General features: G+C 36.7%; 1 protein-coding gene across 1 annotated transcript in view; it reads right to left on the bottom strand.

The window, feature by feature from the left end:
• Positions 1-24650, bottom strand: part of LUZP2 (leucine zipper protein 2) — a 202616-nt gene that overhangs the window by 89300 nt on the left and 88666 nt on the right. The window contains exons 2-5 of the mRNA XM_054828713.1: positions 23877-23994; positions 22322-22392; positions 19161-19242; positions 9981-10043 (exon numbers count right to left, since the gene is read on the bottom strand). Coding sequence (XP_054684688.1) covers positions 9981-10043; positions 19161-19242; positions 22322-22392; positions 23877-23994 — 334 coding nt within the window. The remainder of the gene's footprint in view (positions 1-9980; positions 10044-19160; positions 19243-22321; positions 22393-23876; positions 23995-24650) is intronic.

Genomic DNA, 24650 nt, shown 5'->3' with positions numbered 1-24650 from the left:
AAAAAGGGAATAATTCAACCATTATTGTGGTTATTTTAAATATTTTTGGTTGTAAAAACTGTGTAATCAAATTCTGAAGAACAGAAGACTGATTCCATGGGAAGGCTTTTATATTTAAACCTGACCAATGGACAAAATTATTGGGGCAGATATGGCAAAGCTACTTTGAGGCAGTCTAATGAAAACTGTATTTTGAAATTATAGCATAGCTATAAAACCAGCTTTCTTAAGATCAATACAGTACTTAAACAACAACTAAATAAAATCAATGCAACTCACTCGAGTTGTTATGCCTATAATTAGTGACAAGTCAATTGATCTATTTAATATTTCGTTCTCCAATAACATCTGCAGCCCCAAATATGGTTGAACAGTCTTCAGAAGGGAGTGTAGGAGAGAAGACTCTAGAACTAAGTGGTTTAAAATGTTTCTGGCTAACAGAAAACTGGCAATTTTTGCCCAGAATAGCACAATTTCTACATTTAAGACTCAGTACGAGGTTGACTGGACACTGAGGGTGAACTATTTCCTGTCACTAGAGTAATATAGAGTGAATTGCTGCAGTGATTTTATAGAAAGAATCCAGTCGAATTTGAGAGTGTTTTGTTCCCACGGTACTCCACAATCAATGTTTTCACATTTTTAAGGCAAGCAATTCCCTAGCAAGGCTGAGATATTCATTAGGAAAAGTGATACATAAGTATTTGAGTCGAACAAACTCCAAACATCCCGCCTAAGACAGCTGAATTTTTTTGCAGGGACAAAAATGTCTGCATTTGAAAATATTCCAGGGTTTCGGGCTGAAATAGGTGCAAAGTAAATGAGAATCAATCCCTTTTTTCTGTCAAGAAAAACAAGTTTCACGCGATTCTACTTCTTTTAGAGCAACACGGTGGGGTCGCGTTACAGCCAAGCAGCTTGTACAGACACCTTAGCTCAGGTAGTAACGTAACCGACAACTTAGGAATTTTATATGAGGCATTTTCCTAGAATAATTCTAACATTAATTTCAATTAATTATTGCATTATTATCTTTTTATCCTCCTTGAATATCCATACATAATTGGAATTATCATTCCAAATATTTTATTTAGTTTGATCAAATCATGACTAGAGGATAATGAGTCTCAGGAGACAACTATAATCTTTATAAAGTCACAGGCTATCAACCCTCAGTTGAAAAGACTTCACTATATAAAGTTGACATTTTCCAGCTACAGCTCATCTTGATTAAAAAGTACAAAACAACAGCAGTCCAGTTTAATTTAAATTTCTGAACAGCAAAAATATTTCATAAGTCACTTTCTGCTCCCACTGAACTTAGCAAATAACCATCTGTATTCAACAGTACGATCCCAAAGAGAATGCAAACACTCCAAGCCTTCTCCCTTGAAATCAATGGAAGTTTTGTATGGTGTACCATAATATGATCAATTTGGGGTTCACCAGTCTTTTTTCTCTAAATTCTTATTGATTTCCATGGAAATCTAGTTATAAATATGAGAGCCATGTCCCTGCCAACTAATCCAGTAGTCTGCGCTTCGTAGGCTCTGGAGAGTTCTCAGCCCAGGACAGCAGCATCCCAGGTATAACATAACCTTATCAAGGAACATTTTAAATTAATAAGTCGAATGCATTTTTATGTCGCATATATGCTATTAAATCCTATGTGGTGTTTTCAGATGTAAAGAATACTCCAATACTGAATTTGGATGACTCAGAACTCCTCAAGTGATCCTTCTTTTTTGATCCTGAATGACAAACATCAGTAATTGATAGCATTATTTGTTACGATGAAATTAACAGCTCATCATCTCTTTCCTAATGAACCATGGCAATTTGATTATTAAGTTCTCCTTTATTATTTCATCTAAGGATAAAAATCAATAGTGTCTACCCAAGATTTTGAACTATCAATTTATATTCTTCTTTTAACCACACAGACCGTTGTTACCTCCTTTTAAGCGGTCTTCCCACTAGGTAATTTTAACATCTTGGTACTAAAAGCAAACTTTCGATTTGTGTGCATAACATGAAGAAATTAGATCAGCGCTTTCATTTTCCTGTTTGGCAAATTTTACACTAGCTTCAGGGAAAGTTTTACATTAATTAAAAAAATTCAGCTACGCTTAAAGTTCTCTGGAGCTTGGCTCTGAGCCGCCTTGCCCTTGAGATCTGTAATGCTGGAAAACACTGATTTGGATAACACTAAGATTCACAAAACTCTCTGTACAAGTTCAAAGATCAAAGATTTTAATTAGGTTTCATGCTGCCCCTGTTGCTTGGTGGAGCCGCAGCAGATGTCATTGAGAGTTGTGTGTGCAAAGGAGAGCATACAGCTCTTGTAAGCTTTACTATCCAAGATCATCTACTTCAGGTTTTGCTGCCTTTCCGAAGTAAGATGTAGTGAAGGAACTACTAGGACTTTCTGTTCTTAACCCTTAGTTTCAAACATACTGGTCATACTTGCATAAAAATAAGATGAAATGGATCATCAGAGAACTCTAGCATCCCCTTTATCCCAAAGGCCTATAAAATCTGATCTTTGAAATGTTCACAGAAGTTTACCTTAGACACCACCACATTATGTAGCATCAGTATCCAGGAGCGCTAATTACCAATAGCAATTTCCTGGGTAAGGAAATGAAAGCACAGATTGGAAATTACTCTTTCTTTTCTCCACGGATGGTATTTTGCTACAAATGACCATTGAAAAACACTAAGCTTCAGGGATAAAAAGCCTGTTACACAGATTTGAGACTAGATGAGTCAAATATAAGGAATTCAGACCCATTTTTGAATTTTGGACTCAGTGAACGAGGATATCAGAAATAAGAATTTAATAAAGCATCCTGGGCAGCATGGGAAAACTGAGTAAAGGCATCAGAATGACTTCAGCAAGATTACAAAAGAACACTGCTATGATTTTCAACATTGCATTTAATTGAAAAGAGGGCAGACAAAGAATATTGGGCAAAATCCAAACAGAGTTTTCTAAACATTGTGGCTAAGTAAGGACTAAAAGAGAGCCCTAGTAGGTATACACCCCATTTTTAATCTTCTCCTTCATTAAGGATACATTTTACCTAAATCTTCTTATTTGAATAGCTCCTTCACTGTCTAGTAGTTCATAGCTGTGAATGAGATTCTTCAAACCCTGGATCTAGATTTAAAGAATGAATGAAGAATCCAAAAATATCATGGTGCCTAGGAGAGAGGGGTCCAGACATAGCAGATCCATATTCCCTTAATTGATGCTCTGATTCCGATTGTCATTCAACAGCAACTGACAAAATGTGTTCTACGCTCTTGGATCGAAAAGGTCAGGAAAAGAAAACTTAAAAATAAAAGCTTATTCTAACATTCACTGCAGTTGCTACCGTGTCACTATAAATACATCTCACTGACAATCTTGATGCAGTAGGATGTGTTTTCTGTACGATCTCATACACTGTCCGCCAAGAGCCATTTTCAACTGACTAAACTGCATTTCCACCTATTCCTTCTCAGATTCAGTAAAAAACCTCATAGAGCCATTTTAAGCAATTTTTTTTTTTATTAGGACTTTTTTTTACTTCAAAAGAAGGTGTCATCAACCAAGAAAGAATACTGAATTCAAAGTCCTTTAGCAGAACAATATCTGAAGGTGCTTCTGTACTCTTCCTGCTCATTCACCTTTCCTTGGGCAGTACCCCTGCCTCTGACACTTGTGGATGTTTTCTGAATTGTAGGAGCAATGCAAAAACCAAAGAGGGAACAGGACTTCACCCTGTTTTCTTCTTAAGGGGACAGGCTTTTATATTTAGGAAAAAAAAAATAAAATCACAGAACAGAGGTTAGTTTTATCTGCAGAGTATGGAGAGTGAAGAACTACTTTATAGAATAGCATCAGCATACAGTCTCAAAGCCTTAAAATTTCATTTCGGCTTCACTAAGGGAGTACTGTTGGGGTTTTTTTCCCCACCATAATTCAAAGCAATTGGATTGAATTCACCCTGCAGGGCATGAGATTCCCAATAGATCAGGCGAGACTTTAAACTGCTGTGGCTTTACCTTTTATTAGTGCAGCTAAGCACAGAGAGATTGGAGAAAATTCTGTTTTAGGATGATTTACTTAACAGTAAAGTTATAACCACAATTTATACATGAATAGAGCAAAAGTATTGTTTACAAGGTAGTTATTTAAAACTATGCTTCTTAGCAAAAAGAACACATATTACTGAGAGCTACAGTCAAATTCATTTTCCACTCCTGGTTTACTTTGTATTGCCCGTACTACTATACATCTTCTATGTAATTTGTGTTTTTCAAAGTTCTGCCACAGTCTAAACAGCAAAGAAATATATCGCCCGATGTAAACCAATGGATCAACGTGGGGTTGTTGTAAAAATAATCTGTAATGGTATTAACATACCTTAATGTAGGTATACACAGAGATATTGTAAACCACTTTCCCCAAAGATAATATGACAAGCTAGACAGTCCTTTCTTATCTCATCCAATGTAATTAAATGGTTTAAACCAAGAGCTAACTTTTTTTTTTTTAATATACACACTTCTAAGTCTAATGTGAGGCAACTATAGCATCCTTGTGACAAAGCTGAATAACATTTCACTACCTTTCAATAGAGAATATACACCCTTTATTAACTTTCAGGGAAAATTCCCGACTCATTTATCTCAAGGAAATCACACGTAAGTGCACATCAGCTAGGACACTTCCCTTTAACTGAAGATGGCTTTTGTAGGTGTACCAGTAGGAAATGAATGACTAACGAAATGCACACCACACGTCAATGCAGAAAAGACGCTCATTTAAGAAATTAATCAATCGTGAATATGCATATTCAGAGTTCAACCCAAAACAGCCAGTTCTGAATGCCAAATAGCAATTGCTAAGACCCATAATTCTTCTAATATAAACAAGGGTTAACACAGCATCCTGCTTTAGCTTCATTTTTAGAGCAGTTTTGGCATCATTTTTGACAAAAGATACATGACTGACATGGTAGAAATGAACTGCTCACTCTGTAACAAGTCCTCTCCAAACCCGAAAATTTTCAAAGTATTTTATACATCATCTATTTTAGTCTACATTTTTGCCAAGCTTTTTAGCTCCACCGGTGATTTTGGTTTCTTTGTCAAGAATAGAAACTTCTCAAAATAAGGGCTTATCTCTTTACATGTCAATCCTTTATTAGACTACATTAACACATTCCACACGATGTTACAGCTGGAAGTCTGACAGATTTTTTTCTGGTATTGCAGGAAGCACTTAGAGACCTCTAAAAAAGGACTTTTAGAGACATAAACCCCATGCGCTGTATTTGGCACTTTTTTCCCTCCACACCAGGGACGATTTTTGTTGTTAACTGTTTCTTTTTTTTTTTTTTCAAAGCCTTGAATAGCATGAAAATTGCCTTTCTGTACAATGTCCTCTCTTCATACGCTAATCACAGCTGCTGCATTCAGTTGGAAGGCTGCTGTTGTCTATTCCTATCTCCAAATTGCAAAGTTGAATGGCAGTAGGGCATGCACTGAAAGAAAAGAACTAAATAGGGAATTATTTTTGCACTTATGGAAGAGTCTGAGATTGCACAATTCACAATTTGCTAATACAAACTGAGAGTGAATGTGATATTTGAAAGGAATTATTTTTACAGTCATGGAAGAGTCTGAGATGGCAAAATTCACAATTTGCCAATACAAACCGAGGGTGAATGTAATATTTGAAGGGACAAAAGTAGCTATGAAAGGAATTCCATTTTCATTATCTATCTCTACATATCTGTATGGCGATAGCACTTTTTAAAAAATACATATAAAATGCTATCAATTATTCAAATATATAGCATATCCAATCTTAAAAATAAGATTTTTAAAACCATAATGTATATTCAGTGAATGGAGGCAGGACCTAGATAACAATGTTTCCTCGAAGTCATACCATTTAAATTGAGTGAAATCTTTGTCAAAACATGAAGTCCTTATCAAAACCCTCAAAAACAATTATTGAAATTCCAGAAGAATTGATATCAGTGGACTTACTTTTAGGGAAGTGGCAAACGTAGTATAGAAGCTCAGTAGAAAGCCATTAGGCAGGTATAGCTATTATTTGCTTTCCAACACAGTAACTGATGCACAGAAGGACTACGCAATGCTCTCAAATCAAATTTCTCTCAAGGCAACTTTAGTTGACTGAGCCAAGAACAGAATGATGGAGCTTCTGATTTCCAGGGCACGCTAGGACCACATTGCTTCTTTAATCACAAGTACTATCCTGTGTTTCCTCCTAAAATAAGTGCAAAATAAACAGTGCCCACAAGCTTTTCCTACAGCTCTTGGAACATATTGCAAGATGACAACATAAAAAATGGAAATATTTCAGGTAATTTCATTAAATGAGAAACAAGAGACTTTTCCAGTATTTATTAATGTGAATGTGTTTGGATAGGGTAGCAATAAAAGTATGTCAGATACATCACTTCAGTGGAAGCACTGTCAGTACCTGCATCAAACTTTTACTTTTTTTTTTTGCAACATATCATTGCTGCTCTTAAATACTTAGAGGGTGTGGAGGGACAAGCAGTTAATCCTCATGCAATCTTGAAAACCTAGAAGACCAAATCTTTATTGCATTTTTTTCTACACCTCATTTCCTCTTTGCTTCACATGATATCGTCTCTTTCCCTTAGCCATGTCTTTGTTGTTATACTCCTTCTGCAAGATTTAATCCCTTTATTCCCCCATCACATTCAAAACATTTGTAGAAAGTACAGGTTCTGTAGTTCCATTTAGAGCATCTAGACATTAATTCACTATTTCCCTAGAGAAAAACATGGCTTTTTTCTTCTCTTCAGTAGAGCTTTTTTCCCCTCCTTTTTAATTTTATGACATAAAAGAGATGAGTAATACAAATCAGACTGATCTTTCTGAATAACTCCAGCTGAATGATAGTTAAATCCTATGTAACTTGGACATATGGAGGAAGAAGCAGCAGGTAAGCTAGAGTAGAAAATACATCACTGAAGACTTCAGGAAACTGAAAGTTTGTTTTATTTGCCTGGTATGTTCTCCTTCTCATTGAAACCGTTATCTCTAATTTAAACATTGCTCTACCTCTAAGGTTAATTACCATTTTTCAATATTTTATTTCTTTTTGCTTTTTGAGAAGCCCCAATCACAGATGCCCCAAATAACATTTATACAGAACAGAAACCATTCACTCAGTGACTTACAAAACCCCTGTCCATCTTCTCTGCTGTTTTGCAGTCAAAACACTTCGCTAAAAACTCAAAGCCACAACCAGATGTGGCAGGATAGTAGAGATATATATGAAAAATACACCCTAAATATTTATGGTCTTATAAATGTCAACCACTTGGTTTACATACATACTTTTCCCCTGTGTGTTTATCTATTGTCCAAGAATTTGGCAAGATATTAAAGAGAAATCATAATCTTTTTTGTTCTCCATGTAGTGTAGAGACCCCAACCAGCCTGAAGCTTCATTTAGTGCCAGACATTTGCAATGTGACTGAAAGAAGCTACACAGTAAATTAATGCAGCCAGCCCTGCAGCCCCCAAGCAAACCAACATTCTTGTGGTTTGTTTTCAAGGGTTTCCTTGGGGTGAGTTGAATAGGAACTAACGGCAGACTGTTTGCAACTGCCAGCAAAGTGCAATAAGGGATACTACTGTGGCAGAACAGCAACACACAAATCCAGCATGCAGATGTTCAATCTCATGAAAGAGTATTATGTAAAAATAAGGCAAAGAATAACAAGTTCTGAAAGGAGAAGTCACATGATCAAAAAACATACAAACTGCCTAGAAGCTGTTCAAAAATGGTGTATTAGAGGCCCCCAAAACTTTTAATGACTCTATAATGCTAAGAAGGCTACATTGGGAACAACTCAGAAAGTAGAAAAACTTGCTCAAGGGAGGAGAACAGGAAAGGACATAAAAAATTTCAAGTTAAACATAAACAGTGAAGTAAGAGGGAATTTGACAGTATAAGTTGTGGCGGTATCTGATCAAAAACATTATTTAGATATAACGGACAGCAGGTTCATAAACATAGGCTACTTTAAACAGGCAGGGATACGTCTTCTAACATCCCAAACCCAGTGATTGCAGATGCTGTGGGAAGCGAGGCAGGCTCGCTGCTCTGCCCTAACAGCGTTCGCTGTTGCCACCTTCACAGACAAGATACTGAGACTGATGGACCGTTGAGCATTTCTTACGTTCCTGTAACTCAGAAGATGGAAGGAGTCACACTACTGTGCCACACCCAGAGTGCCATCCACCAGATCACGGTGACTCCTGGGGTGGGCCACTGGCCTGAATTCATTTATGATGTACCCCAGAATTTCACCCGGCTTCCCTTTTTTTTTTTCCTAAGAAGAGAGAAACACAGATCTAAAATGCGCGTGAATTGGCATATCTGTGGCATCTATGTTTCGAACCAAAGAACTGTTGAGCGTTCTTAATTGCCGATTCATTTTAGGTAGTGATGGAAATGTTTATTCACTCTGCAGACTGACACACTATTGGAAACATACAATTGTAGGTATGCAAATCAGATGTTTCTCTGAAAGGCCCTGTGATGGGCTTAAAATGCTTGCAACATTGCTACATCCAGTTTACCCAGTCAGCTCTTGCAACTTCAGAAAGGAGGGTATCAGGAAATAAAAATGTTGCTGAATCACTCTGTCTTTAAATTGAGAAACAAATACTTTTGGTTCCAAAAAGAAAGATTCTTCTCAAAGCAGGTTTTCTAAAATGTGCTATAAATATACTCAATATTACAGAAGTCTACTGACCTACCTAAGAAAATCATTAGCAGTCAGAGGGTTTGAATGTTGACTAATGAAGTATTTATTTGTGTGCAATAAGAGACAGGATTTTTTTACAGCTGGTCAATAGGATTGGACTGATATGATTTATTAGAATTAACAGGCTCAATTGCAAAGCATCCAATGATCACAGGTGGGAAAAGAAAGCAAGGCAGTTGTGACTGTAGATGAAGCCAACTGAGAAAGTGACTTAACACGAGAAACAAATATTTCCTTTGCAAGTTAAAATGTAATGTGCACTTTTTTTTTCACATTGACTGTAAATATACATAGTTATAGACCAAAGACATCAGAGATCACTGTTTAAATGAGTGCTTTAAGGAGATCAAGCTTTCATACACAAACTCAGAATAGTTCAGAAGAGCAAAACATAAGAATTCAACAGAACAAAGACAAGGAGTCCAGCTGGTAAAAGAACAATACATCATCTGAATATACTATTTTCAGGTGCAAAGTTCTTTGCAAAATGAAGCAATGGAAAGGCAAACTATATCCTGATTTAGACAAATTGTTTGGGGAGAAAAAGATAAGGAAGAAAAAAATATGATGCTGCTCAAATGTTTTAAGTTTCTATTCCAAGATCAAATTTCAAAATAAATTGATTTTAATACTAACAAAAATTAAATAAAACACATTTTATGTTTTATTTGGGACTTTGGGATCAATATTCATGACATATAAAGCTTAGGAAAACACTTCAGGAACGTGCTTTTTTAAAAAAATTTTACTAAGAATCTCAATTCTGAGTTTGTATTTCCTCTTTCCTCCTCTTGCTGTTTATTTTTAAAGCAGGTAATAACACCGTGGATAAAGTTTCACTGTGTATCAATAATCTATAGAACCAAATGAAGTATTCCTTTCTGAAAAAGCACAACTCATAAGTACAGTAAAAGTTACAGAGGTATACTATGGACCTATGCACCAATAGCAAGGAGTCAACAGTTGCATTCAATAAAATACTATTTCTAAGCACACACCACCTTTTTTGTTTGCTTTCATGTTTAAAGTATTTCACTGGAGCTTTATCTTTCTACTACAACAAGTGTTTTCAATATGAAGCCAAACCATAATCTCTTTCAGTGTAAACTCTGAATGGAAATGACAATCAAATGTTCCTCTTACCTCATTTTGGAGGTCACGGATCATTTTGCTCTTCCTTTCCATTTCAGTCTTCAAAAAGTTAATCTACAAGTTTAAAGACATGTTGAGCGTGAACTTTTGAAATGTACCTAAACAACAGTTTAACCATTAACTATTTTTTACTCTACTCATAGCTTTGAAAAACACAAAAACCAAAACCCCACCTTGCATCTGTTTCTAGCAATAAGTTATCTTAAAAAACCCCTTCTGCTTATATATGAAATGGGTATAGGCCACAGTTAGGTATTTGCTAAATCTACAAACATTTAGCATGACACTTACTAGAAAGCTTACAATCAAGAGAAGAAAATTGCTGTACGTCAACTTTACTTTTGCACCAGGAAATATAGTGTTTATTTTTTGCAATGAAGTCGCACGTGATCTTCAGAGAACTAAGGATTTTTACAACAATATTAACTGATTTTATGATCCAAAATTGTTTTAACCCTCTAAGAATACAACACCTATCATAGTAGGCTTCTAACACACGTATTGGATTTGAATGCTACGGTACTGGTCCTAACTGAATAAACCCGTTGATTCTGATCAGACTCACCTGTGGAGTAAAACATATTATATGCAAAAGCATTCAAATCTGGTCTTTAGTTCCTATTTAATTCAACGACCTGCCTTGGAAAGTAGAAAATCCAGTCTTAGTTTTAAGATTGAATTTAATCAAAAATTTGTTTCTACAAATCAGTCTAGCTTTCTTTCAGGATTGAGCTTTCCTCCTGGTTTGTGAAAAATAATGGGAGAAAGGAGGATGTACTTATAATAACTAGGATTAAATGAACTTTGAAGGAGAGTGCTCTTCCTTCAAAATTTGCAAAATCCTTATCCCTACATACCCAATTCCTCATGCCAGTTCAGCTGATGCTGCAGCAGACTTGGTAAGGAAACCAAAACCTCTGTGAGAAAACAGATTTAGATTATAGCAACATTGACCTAGAGATTAATGGTTTGGATATCATGCAGATAAAAAATGACAGTGAATCTGCATATGACATGACAGCTGTTCTTAAAATCATGTCCACACTCAAGTAGACAGATGTCAGTAATTTAAAAACCATCACTGGACTTGACATCACGCTGATCTGTATCAAAAGAGAAGTTAGAGAACGCTATCATCACCGCAGAGAGAGAAGTAGGTAAGGGTTCATGCGACTAGTGCCAACTGACAGACATAAATGGAACTACTTTTGCAAACTCTTCCAAAATTTTGTCTAAGTGGTTTGTTGTGGAAATACTAACTCCACATCCAGCTACCGCTGAGGGTGATGTCCTAACAGAAGATTAATATATTCAGTACTTGCCTAGCAATCACATCCACAAATAGTGAATTTTTCGTCTATGCATGTTGTGTCAAAAATATGAAGATTTTGCACAACAATACAGGTAACAATCAAAATATGAGATCAGGGAAAAAAATAACTATTCAAATGGTGCGGTTTAGGTTTTCAGCTGTTTAAAAGAGTTGTCACCTACCATTGAATACTGACAAAAATAATATACTGACCTCCATTCAACAGCATTCCCTTTCTTAATCACAACTCAAGAGAATATTAATATTCCTTCAAAGCACTTCACTTCAAAAATCTGAACACATATGAAATAATTAAAGAGATATGATACCAAAATTGTTGTCTGTGTGCTCGCTATACATAGCCTGTAAGTATCAGCTTGGATCTTCTAATGGAGAGACATTTAAGACACCACAGTACCGTTAATTTAACCACCAATCTAAGTTAGTTGAACCAGTAATTTTTGTTAATTACTATTCACATACACACGTATCTGATATCACTGATTGGGATATCTTAAATAGCACACACTTACTGGTTTAGCTTATCAGAATAATTTTAAAAAAATAAAAATTCCTGAGCACCACCGGCAGAATTTGGGGGTTTTTGATCACAGAGTGGTTTATGTGACACTAGGCCTCCTGGCAACAGACAGAGTACACCTATCTCGGAGGGGGAAAGGATCTTTGCACAGGAGTTAGCAGGGCTCATTGAAAGAGCTTTAAACTAGATTTGAAGGGGGAAAGGGTTAAAGTCAAGCTCACCAGAGATAAGCCTGGGGGAAGCACACCAATGTTTGAGGGATAGTGCGCTAGTGAGGCCCTTCGGCCTGTCATCTCAGCTGAGGTAAGGGATGGAGATCCATGCGGCAGAAAAGAGCAAAGGTTTATGGAAGGGTCAGAGGAGGATACCAGGAACTGCAGGCCTGTCAGTCTGACCTCAGTGCCAAGGAAGTTTATAGAGCAAATCATCTTGAGTGCCATCACACAGCACGTACAGGACAACCAGGTGATTAGGCCCAGTCAGTGTCTATTTATAAAAGGCAGGTCCTGCCTGAATAACCTGATCATCTTCTATGACAGGGTCACCCACTTAGTGGATGAGGGAAAGGCTGTGGATGTTATCTGCCTGGACTTTAGTAAAGCCTTTGACACCGTTTCCCACAGCATTCTCCTGGAGGAACTGGCTGCTCACGGCTTGGATGGACATACTCTTCGCTGGGTAAAAAAAACAGCTGGTGGCCAGGCCCAAAGAGTTGTGGTGAATGGAATTAAATCCAGTTGGCCGCCAGTCACAAGCAGAGTTCCTCAGGGCTCAGTACTGGGGCCAGTTCTGTTTAATATCTTAATGATCTGGACAAGGGTATCTAGTGCACCCTCAGTGAGCTTGCAGATGACAGCAAGTTGGGCAGGAGCATTGTTCTGCTTAAGGGCAGGAAGGCTCTACAGAGGGATCTGGACAGGCTGGATCTATGGCCAAGGCCAACTGTATGAGGTTCAACAAGGCTTAGTGCCAGGTCCTGCACTTGGGTCACAACAAGCCCATGCAATGCTACAGGCTTGGGGAAGAGCGGCTGGAAAGCTGCTGGGTGGAAAAGGACCTGGGGGTGTTGGTTGACAGCTGGCTGAATATGACCCAGCAGTGTGCCCAGGTGCCAAAGGTGGCCAACAGCATCCTGGTTTGTATCAGAAATAGCGTGGCCAGCAGGACCAGGGCAGTGATCGTCCCCCTGTACTCAGCACTGGTTAGGCCACATCTTGAGTGCTGTGTTCAGTTTTGGGCCTCTCACTACAAGACAGACACTGAGGTGCTGGAGCATGTCCAAAGGGCAACAAAGCTGGTGAAGAGTCTAGAGAGCGAGTGGCTGAGGGAACTGGGGTTGTTGAGCCTGGAACAAAGGAGGCTGAGGGGAGACCTTATTGCTCCCTACAACTGCCTCAAAGGAGGTTGTAGCCAGATGGGAGTTGGTCTCTTCTCCCAAGTAACAAGCAATAGGACAAGATGAAATAGCCTCAAGTTGCACCAGGGGAGGTTTAGATGGGATATTAGGAAGAATTTCTTCACCAAAAGGGTTATCAAGCACTGGAACAGTTTGCCCAGGGAAGTGGCTGAGTCACCATCCATGCAGGCATTTAAAAGACACGTAGATGTGGTGCCCAGGGACATGATTTAGTGGTGGACTTGGCAGTGCTGGGTTAATGGTTGGATTTGATGATCTTAAAAGTCTTTTCCAACGTAAACAATTCTATAAGTCTATGATTTTTTTTTTAAAAAATGAGACCAGTATTAATTAGAAAGTAATTCATTTTTGCTTTCATATTATAAAAGCATTTTTAAGGCTCTTCTACTCAATCTCTAACAGCTGAAAAGTCACTTAGTCATAAAGTATAGCTATAGAGAGCTACAAAAGAGGGATTTATACGGCTTGGCTACTGGAGCTAATATAGAGATAACCCTATCCATTTAAGTACATTTATGTCTATAATTTCATGTTTTAAGGCACATCAGTCTGTATTGGACCATTTGCATGATGCTTTTAGTCAGTCCCAAGGACAAGGCATAATACCATTTTCTAGAAGAGATGTAAAAATTCTACTTTCAGTCACCAAATCCGGAGTGCATAATAAACATTTATACTTAGCTCTAAATTAAAAGACACAGAAACTGTAAAACTGAAACTAAGAAACTTTCTACATCTTCTCCTCCTTTCTACCCACTCTTTGTTCTTGTTTGACATTCACCTCTTTCCAAATGATGACTGCCTTTAATTACTATCTAGATGCAGTTATGACAATACATAATGAAATACATTGGTGTTCTAAGGCTGAACTTTGCAATATTAAGCAAGGACACTGCTTCTGTCTCCTGGAGACAGACATCTAAGGTACTCAGAGCTTTGTGTGTTTCAGAGCTCATTACGTTTATTAAAGGCAACAGCTTCCATCCAGTGGCCTTTACTCACAGCAGTTTGTGACCTTGAAATGCTCAAATTAAATTTTCCCCCATCGAAATACAGAATGCTTTAGCAGATGGCAGTGATCTAATTCTAAGAGTCAGACAATAGTTAGTTATTCACTACAGATGAAGGATGGAAGAATACCAATATCGCATCATTACCACACAGTCAAAGCTCAGCTGTATGCTTATTTGCTTACCGCCAGACTTCTTGTATCTTGCTCAGGACTAAGACATGAGCAATTAAGATGGGATTGGAATACGTTCATTAACACCTGACTATTTTGGCAATATCTGGAAATCCTAATGTACTCAATATTAATTTTCATGGTCTAATTCTCAAGTTATAGTGTAGGAATTGACTCCAAAAGCCACAGGGAACTGTTTAGGCTATTACATAAAACAGCAAATATAATTTCCTTTGGGAAAAAATTGTTCTACAAAGTGTTAAATACTTCTAAAAGCAAAGATAAATATATTTTTACCTACTAGGTTTTCTTAGATAAATGCAACTTTTAAGCTGTAAGTTACATTTTAATTAATGAAACAGTTTTCTGTCAGACAGTTAGGACTTTTGGACCTGTCGTAAGGGCTGTTACTAAAAAAAATAAATAATTTTGAAGTGGCATGAACACCTAATCTTTTTAGTAAAAATATTGCAGCCATGACTTTGTGATGGTTCTTAAGATTCTTATTTGGTGGTGGATATCTCTGAATTAAATTCCCCATATTATGTTAGTTTTTTATGACTAAGAAAAATCCTACTGATATCAAAATAACCATATCGTTTATTGTTTGTTTTTACAAGTCATGATAATGTGTTACTTAAATGTTATTTTTCATAGTGAGCACTGAGCAACTGGGAAAAAGGAATTTACACAGACATACTTTCTCCTTTATTTTGACAGACGGTACAATAATTGTATTGTCAAACAATTCCATCACCATGTGTTCTTATAAATTGTTAGCATGATATAAAAGACCAAGAGGAACAAACTATAAAAGGCAGACTAAGCTTATTCTACTTAGCCAAACTATTTTTGAATATTTCCCTGTTTCATTCTTTATTTTCTCCCCTCATTCAGAGTTACCCAGCTCTTTTCATACACTTTAATTGCAGCTAATGGGAAAAAACTTTGCAAACCTCAAGGTCACTTCCTAAAAAAATAACTGTTTCTTAAGATACAAGCAGTTAGCATGAAGCACAGTCAAGTGAAGAGCCCTTCTCCAAAAATACCTCAGAGCCTGTTAACCTATCACGGAGATACAGAATCACTACTTACCCTATTTATTCAGATTCACTGGAAAAAAACCCCCACTTTCAAGTTACACAAATGCCATTTGCCCTCCGGCTTTTTGCTAACAAAAGTGAAAATTAGTCTATGATCCCTAATCCTGTTTTTGGAAGAAATGGTTCCACTTCACATTTAGAGATATAGCTTGACATTATTAATAAATGTTTTCACTGCATAACAACCTATTATAAATTACTTAGGTATTTGATATCAAATGCAGACTGAAAAGCTCTGGCGACCTTCATCAATTGTTAAAGAGGACAACAGGTTATTTGGAATGACGTCTTACACATTTTATATGCATGTTGTATGACTAAACCCACTATGGTGCTTCTGACTAACAAGCTTTCCGTGTTTAAGAAATGCTTTTTGACCTACAAATAATCCCTAGTTCTAGTGTAAGATGGTCTGTAGAGAAGCTCCCTCACAAGCCAAGTCTTGCTGGAAGACTGTATTTGACCTTGAACCTTGCAACACAGGACTACTCTAAACTTCAAACCACCCTTATCATAACTAGCCTTCCTTGGCACATTTTACTATCCTGGGTAGGACAGCTGAGACAAGAGGCATACATTTATCTGAGGTCTGCCACATATTTTCTAGAAAAGACCTGTCCCAAGAGGGAATGCTGTCGTTCTTCACACGTTAGTGCTACAGATGCAGAAGACAAAGGACCCAGAAAGGGAGCGCTCGCTCCTGCTGAGGGCCCCCAGGTCAGTCCTCAGTGTGATTAGGACTGTGAAGGACAAGAATGTCTTCACACCTCATTTTTGTTTCCTCAAGCCTGAGTTGCTGCTTCTATCCTCAGAAAGTTGCTATTACCTAGCAGCAGCTCCACAGGCTGCTCTCAGAGACTGTACTCACCAACACTTCAGCAGATCCTCAGAATGGCAACGTTTTAGCTGCCCTACATTAAAGCCCCCCCCCCCAAAAAAAACCAACTTTGATCACATTGTTTCTGATGAATCATTTGTGCAACTGATAGTGAAGAGTCTTGCCATATATTGCAGAAGACTTGGTTGCAGTGTGATGTATTGCAGCAGCAAGTCCTTTGCTCTTTTGGTTTGGTCAGAGTCCTTGAATACTTTCCAGGTTATTTTTCATGTAATTTGACTTAATTCTTGTAAATTCTTACTTACACTTTTGCATTTACCTAATAAAGAACACCTTCAGGCACATGTTCCCTGTTGAATATATAGCGCAAATTAACATACACTAGGGATTGTACTATGCCCCTTGGCAAGTGCAAAAAAGAAATATGTATTTCCAACCCCCTTCCAGTGTTTTATTCATGTGGCTTTGAGAAATGTAATTCTATTCTTATTCACTCTGATGAAAATCAAGATTTACTTCACCAAATCCTGTAGAATAAAATGTGCTTAAATTGGATTAGAAAGAAGACTCACAATTCATTAAATTAGAATTAAATTCAAGCTCCCATCCTCTAAGCTAAGCTTGCCTCAAAGTACCTAGACCTTCTTTCATAGCATGCATATTGCTTTCAGAAAAACATGAAACGCATGGAGAAACCAGGTGTCAAGTAACCCGGTGTGACAGTAATAATATTTATTTCCATTTCTATTGCAGCTTTCATCTGGGGATCCTGAAGCACTTTTTGAATATTCATTCAGTCTCACTGTATTGGTGAGCTTCATTATGTACATTGTACCCTGAGGCATAAAATAATAAATGTCACAAACCAAGGACACAGTTCTGCTTTCCTTAAAATCAGTGGCAAATTTAATATTCTATTATTAGCAAGTTTTAGAATACAGCTCAAGAATTCAGTTTTTCTAACCAGCTGACAACACTCCAAGTCAAGTTCTGTTATGAACTCAAATGGGTTTTTCCCCTGTTTCTGCATGAGGTAATATTTCTGCTTAAAGTTTACAGTAGATTTTGTTTCACTTGTATAGAACCAATCTTGTACTCTTCCCCAGTGCTAGGCTGCAGACTTCACTTACACAGGCATGGTTACTCAAGTTAAAAAAGCGCCATATCACAAAGAACAACAGAGCAAATAATCCATTCACTACCTCTGAGATTTATTTAACCCACAGGAGAAATAGCCTTAAATATCAAAATCTAATACAGAGATTAAATAACAAAATATGTTTTCCACCTTTAATTTGTAGGACTAGAATTCATTGTGCTGATAAAGCTAGTGGGAACGTGTCCTGCACCTGAAAAAACACAACTTTTTACCTGCATGTTCTGAGTACTTAGCAGAAACAACTAGGTTCTCGTTTTCTTATTCCAGGACTATATATCTTGCATCAGTACAAAACCATCTTAAAACAAGTGCAGATGATTTTTTTTTTTTTTTTCTGGGTATATGCTGCCCTGGCTATTGAGAAAGAACCAAAAAATATGTTATTCTTTTCCATTTCAATACAATATTGTTTACTTCTTTTCTCCCCTAAGAATAAAAGAGGATTTTTGTTCTCTATAGAAAAATACAAGTACCAAAAATCCACTAAGTATACATTGTGAGGGACTCAAGAATAGGTAAAACAGTATCTTCACCCTTCAGACTTTTGAGCAAAGAAGAAAAAAAGTGTTTTCAAAAATCAAGTTAATTGAAAGACACCCACAAAAGCCATACTTTAGTTTAAAATCTACACTGTTTCTAATTAGAAGGTAGCATGTAAAACATGCACTCTCACATCTTGTTCACCGAGGGCATAAAGCCACATAAAAATCACATTCATACAAAAGAAGGCATTTGTAAATATTTGCTCAATTTAATAATTAATTTTAAACCTCTGTCTTGGAGGAACCCTGGTTTTGTGAGTCTGGACAACGGTACAATCTTACTAAATAAACCACTAGTTATCCAATATGAAACTAAAAATAGATCTATAAGCCCTTCTAGCAGCACGCTTTCAAGTCCAGAGTTAGAATCACAGAACACTTCAGGTTTGAAGAGACCTCTGCAGATCATCTAGTCAACTTGTACTCAGCGCTAGAGGAATACTACTAACAAATATAGGAAAAATTTCCTTCTTATATCTTAGAATTAAACAGAAAACATGATTCTACTTTTCTCTTCTGAAATAGCAAAATGGGCTATTTATGCCCCACAACATTACAGTGCCACACAAAAATCCAACCAATTGTACAATTTATCCAGAAGCAGAATTTCATTAAAGCATGAAATCTTAATGGGACTTAATACCTTCCTATAGTGATACTTAGATCTACTGTGGTCAAAACTGGACACACTACTACCTATTTTGTTGCTGAAAATTGCTAGCGATTCCAAAAAAGTTAATGAATGTATGACAGCATACTTTGGTATAGATGAGACATGAGGGTCCATAAAGATAACCTCATCAGGGAAAGGACTTAGGCCCAAGTCTCCAGCCCAAATCTCCAAAAGCGTATACACAAACCTATATCCCACGTAAATTAGTGAAGACTGGGATCTTAGCACTTTTGAACAAACTGTTTTCAGCTCCTTTCTTCTGAAGCTTATAGAGTACTAACACGTACTTGTTTTTTTACATGCAAAGTTATTTAAGATAAAACAAATTCTCAAGGCATAAGAATTAAAAAAAAGACAGAAGAAACAAACAAAAACAATGAAAGAGGGACAGGGAATCACTCACGGTAGCCTGCTGCTTTTCCGCTTTCTCAGCTGCCTCATTAAGCTGCTTTTGAAAGGCCTCCTGGAGAGATTTCATTTCTTCCCTAGTTTGTTGAAAACACAGAACACAAACTTCATCACAAGTGTCCATTAGAAATAATTCTTCAGACTCAAGAAAAGGCACCTTTAATTATTCAGAGTAACAAACAGATGTATTGTGTCTATGTGTCTGGCTAATAAAATCACGACGACCCCATGAACTATAGTGCCGACACAAGACAAAAATTATCTGTGATGGAAATTGGCCACCTTTTACATGTACTGAGTAGCCTGCTGTGGAAAACATCTGCCAGTGTATAATTTCTAGCAAAAAGGATTGGCACCAAAAGAGTGAGGAAAGTGAGCTACTGAAAACACACCCAAATGGAACCATGCTATTATCAATAAGAACTAGTTTACACCAATTTTAGAATCATCAGGTAAATAAATAATGCTCTGATAAAATTCAGCTTTCACCTGGCTCTTTCTAGAGATAAGCAACACAAAATTCAGTAGAAGATTCTAGCATACAAGAAAAAAAAAGCAACAAGATAATTGTTTGGATTTTGTTTTATTTGAATCAAAAAACCTTTGCATTGCTGATGCAGTAAGAATTTCTCTGAACTGCAGTGGGCTGAGATCCTCTGCTGGCCATGTCTTTCTACCCACAGCATACGACACACTTCGGAGCTGTGGCAAAGTAGAAGAGTGACATTTCAGCTGCAGAGCTTTTCCAGGGCTATTGCTTGCATGGATAAACCTCAACAGAAGACCAACACAAAACTGGGTTTACACACAGATAATAATTTAGCCCAGAGAAAACTAAACTGAAAACCATCTAGTTCATAGAACAACAGAACTTTTGAGCTGCTGGATCGTCTTTCTTGTTAGCAGATAACTCTACTACTTTTAAGAATTTTGGGAACACTAGTACAGAACAGATTTAATTGAAATAGTGATTGGGCAACATAAAATGAATGCGTCATCAGCATAATACAACTTCCTTATCGTATAGACAGATGCGATCATTTCAAAGTGCTGATGGTGCATAGAAAGAATAAAACTTGAGGCTTCATAGTAAGTGACCAACTTGCAACTTGGGAAGTACTGAAGAATTCACACAAAATGGATAAAAAAAATAAATCTAAATTGAAGTCAGCAGAACTACTTCTACTTACACAAGCTGAGATTCTAGCACTCTAAACTTTACTGTATCATCATCATTGCAGAGAATAATCAAAGTAGTCCTTACAGACCAGATGCAGCTCACATTTGTCCAAAGAAAGTAGATCATCAGATTAATATTGGGATATATTTTGAATTTTGGTTCAAATACAATAGATTTAAGCAGAACCATATGTTCACGGTTTTTCACTTACTCCAGATGAAGTACAGCCTGACGCTCTTTGCAAGTAAACTGTGACCCTTAGTGAAATTCTGTGAGGGAGATTCCCTGGCACATTTTGAACACCTCCTTCTTACACTGAACTTCTACACCTCTCTGGAAGTGAAATCCAGTAAGCCTGTAAAAAGCTGTCAAGTACCCACAGTAGCTCCAAGGCATTTTCTTGGAGTATATTGTAAAAGCCTTTTATTTTCTGAAAGAGGGTGAGGGCTGCCTAGCAGCATATTGCACCATTGCACCGATCCAGGGTCTATTTCTGGCAACTGCTGTTGTGCAGTATACTCAATAGCTGAATCTCTTAAAAGCAAAAGTCAACATGTACTTTTGAGTGGACCCTGAGAGATTTTAAGGGGTGATTTAGGAGGAGATTAAGAAAAACACTTGTAGTATGTAGTAAAATTTTCCCTTAGCAGACTCATTTTTCCCATCTGCAACTAAGATCTATTTACTAAATAATCCATTAATACTTTTAATCAACTAATTTCTTTATTTCATAAAAGCTGCACAACAATCAAACCACTACAAAAATACATTCATGTATGAAGGATGGAGTCCATGACGAGGACAGCTATGATGCTGAGACGTATACCTTCAGTTGCACCAAGCAAGCCACATAACATCTAAGTGTTTAAAAAGGACATCAGCTGAAGTCTTGCTTTTGTCATTTCATAGATTTGTCTGGAATACCTGAAAGACTTTTACATATCTGATTCTTCTCTATCAAATTAAAAATGAGAACTTCTATGGCTATTGTATTATGGATCTTATATGTTGTGTATTGAAGAAGTGGAGGTCATTTTATCACAAGCCTTCTCTACAACAATGCAATTTCATATGTACTTCTATTAAATACAATGTCAGCAATAAGATACCCATGGGATTTAAGTATTGCATTTCTAACAATTAAAGGAGTACAAACTTCATTAAGTTATTAAATTTTTTTTCCTAAGGAAAAAGATAGAGTATAGATGCCTTTATTGTATGATATTGTTTCAGTGCAAGTGATCCCTATATTAGTTACATTTTCTTATTATTAAAACTGTACTGATGATGTTATTTGTTGGTCTGAATTCCAAGAATTAAGAGAAGTAGAATGATGAGAGTTGCTTGAGACAAAGCACTAGGGGACTTGAAACTAAGGACTAGGCTGGGAACTTGCATTCCCAGCCATGGAAGCTCATTATGTCTTAAGCGCTCAATGAATAATTTGAAGTGAGTACTTCTCTCTCCTAGCCGCCTTCCTCATAGATACCCAGTGCCAGTATTCCTACATTTGCATAGTGACTAGTGATTTTGAGTGTCTACATGCATGAGTATTTAAAAGGCCTGAACAAATATATATCATCAACTCCAAATTCAGAGATTGAGATATTTGAATAATTTCATTAACTGGGCATTACCATCCACTGGTAATTTTCTAAAACTTCTAATTTTACTCTTTTTAAGAGAAAATTGCATGACTAAACCTTCCTGAGAAATTAAAAATCCCTTTCTTTAGCAGATATCTCACCATAGCACTTTAATATCTTTTCCCAACATATGTCCAATATAAGCTCATACCTCATTTGTTTTAAAAACTACTCAGAATAGCACTCCCTGCCCTTATTTTACTGTTACAATCAGCAGGCTCTGGAATACAGTAGTATTTATAGATTAAAGTAAAAGGAAAGGTGGAATTTCCTAGTCTGACAGTTTTCAGTCTGGCAACGGGAAGAGAAGGGGAGAAGGTGGGGTCTTACCTTTGCTTTTGGCCCATTTCCAGAAGTTTCTGCACATCACTTTTGGCCGATGCTTCATCATTTTTCAAAGACTGATAGCAAAGGAAGAACTCTATTACCAAAGAGATCTTTAATATTATTCATCTGTGAAATTATTAATTTGGTCTTCTTTCATAAAATGCTCCCGGTAAATTACAAATATTACCACTTGTGAGAAACAGAGGAATGGTCTGACTTTTCTTTTACCACAACTCAGCACAGCTAACTGTACGGAGCTGTTTTTCAAATATTAAATGACAGCTGATCAAATAAAATAATTAGATCTAGAAACAAATGACTAAAAGCATTAGGATTGTATGACAAAGATAAGTGTGTAAATACAGAAGATAATACTAAGCTCTTTGCCTATATCTGGATCTCTGCAGTGCTGAGTTTAAAATATATCATTTTGTCGAGTACTACCGTCAACCGCACTGCATGAGAAATCCCATTCTCAAATAACTTTGTTACAAGAAGCAGCATATTTCTCTAAAAACAAGAAAACACCTAAACAATAAAGTGCTAAACCACTTAAAAAAAAAAAAAAAGAAGGAAGAAAGAAACGTTTCAATAGTCCATAGTTCAGATTAATTAGAATCAGAGCAGTCTGAAATACAATATCATACAGCACAGTATTGAGACACAGCACTGGCATTCTCCTGTTAACAGATATACGGATTCTACTCCTTATATTTTTCCCATCTAGCTTACATCGACCTGACGATAAAAATACAATGTCAGGAAAATACTGTCCTTTAAAATAGTACGGCATACAGAGACAAATCTCAACTGATAATGAGTCTGAAGGTTTTCACCAGACCAACAGATTATATCTGGAAAACACAGGCATGCTCTTAAGTGACCATCTGGTGATTTCAGGATCTCAAATCCAGAGCAGGATTTTTAATTTACTTTTCACTCTGAGGACCTGATTTGACTCCAGAGTTCATGTGAGTATTAGCCCTTCAGTCTACCCGTGATACGCCAAAACCTCCCAAGTTAAATGCAGAGGTGTCTCAGCTCTAGCTGCAGCCTCATCTAGTACAATTTGTCAGCTAAACTTGTGAAGTAACGCCCTGTGGTAAAGCTGGTCAGCTCATGTAGAGGGCATGTCAGGAAGGTAAAGCAAGCAACTAAACTAGGCTGAGGATCTATCAGCAAAGATGTAACCTGCAACAGCAAAAGAAATCCTTTTATAGTACCTGCCAGGATCAATGTGTGGTAACTCCACTAAGACAGCTTATTCTTTTTCCTTTCCTTCCTTTTTTGTTCTACCATGCTCTATTTTCATATTTTCTTTTTTTTTTTTTTCCAGTAAGTGGAAAGGGCCCACATGAGTAGCATTACACAGTAGTAGTATGTGTTCCATAAAAACATTGGGTTTACGTTAAGTACAAAATCACAAAATAATCATTATTCACATATTTAAAAAAAAAAAAACCAAACCAAAAAAACCCCAGGTATTTTTGTAATAAATAGATACCAATATAAAAAAGTCAAGGTAAATAATCCTCCACAGACCAAGATGGAACCTAACCTGGAGGTTTACTTTAATTCCCTCAAGTTCTTTAGAAGTCTTCGACAGTTGACGAAGGATCTTGCTCCTTTCCTTAAAGACTTCTTTCAGCTGTCTTTCCAGTTCTTCATAGCCCTGTCTAAGACAGAAAAGCATGAGATCATCTCAAAACATTACTCGATGCATTTGAAAATAGTCTCAGTTCATCCAAATTGAATTAATTCCAACATTCTTTATAGATTTCAAATTGGAGTGGGTACTCCTGTTCACCTATATAACAACTTGATTTCTCCTAACATAAATAGATGTTTTACACATCAAAACGATGTGCCACATCTGAGTGTGCAAATTATCAGACTGAAACACTGCAAATGGTGTATTGTCTGTAATGAAGAGGAGACAGAAAGGATGTATTTAACATGAGTGATGGTATGTAGCGTGAGATTTTTCTTGTTTTAAAAGATATTCCATGCAAGAAACCAAGCAAAACTTTCTACTGTGAAGTTTTGTAGGTAATTTGAGGGAAGGATGATTCAGATCTATTTTAACTTTGTAAAATTTATTTAATTCCAGAATTTCTCCGTACTTAAACCTCCTTACAGTATAAGCTAGAACTAATACGCTAAGAGGAATCAAACCTCATTATTAATTAATGGATAAACAAAATAATCTACCCTTTTAAAAATGGTAATTTTTACTTGGAATGTAACTATAAATTTTAAAGTTTTTATAAAATCCACAAAGAAATAAATCCAATGCATGTTGTTTTAGGTTGAATGAAATACAGATCCAACT

The sequence above is a fragment of the Grus americana genome, chromosome 5 (genome assembly GCF_028858705.1).
Source record: "Grus americana isolate bGruAme1 chromosome 5, bGruAme1.mat, whole genome shotgun sequence".
Taxonomy (NCBI): Eukaryota; Metazoa; Chordata; class Aves; order Gruiformes; family Gruidae; genus Grus; species Grus americana.
The sequence above is the reverse complement of the archived record's forward strand: the minus strand, read 5'-3'. Positions and strand labels throughout refer to the sequence as shown.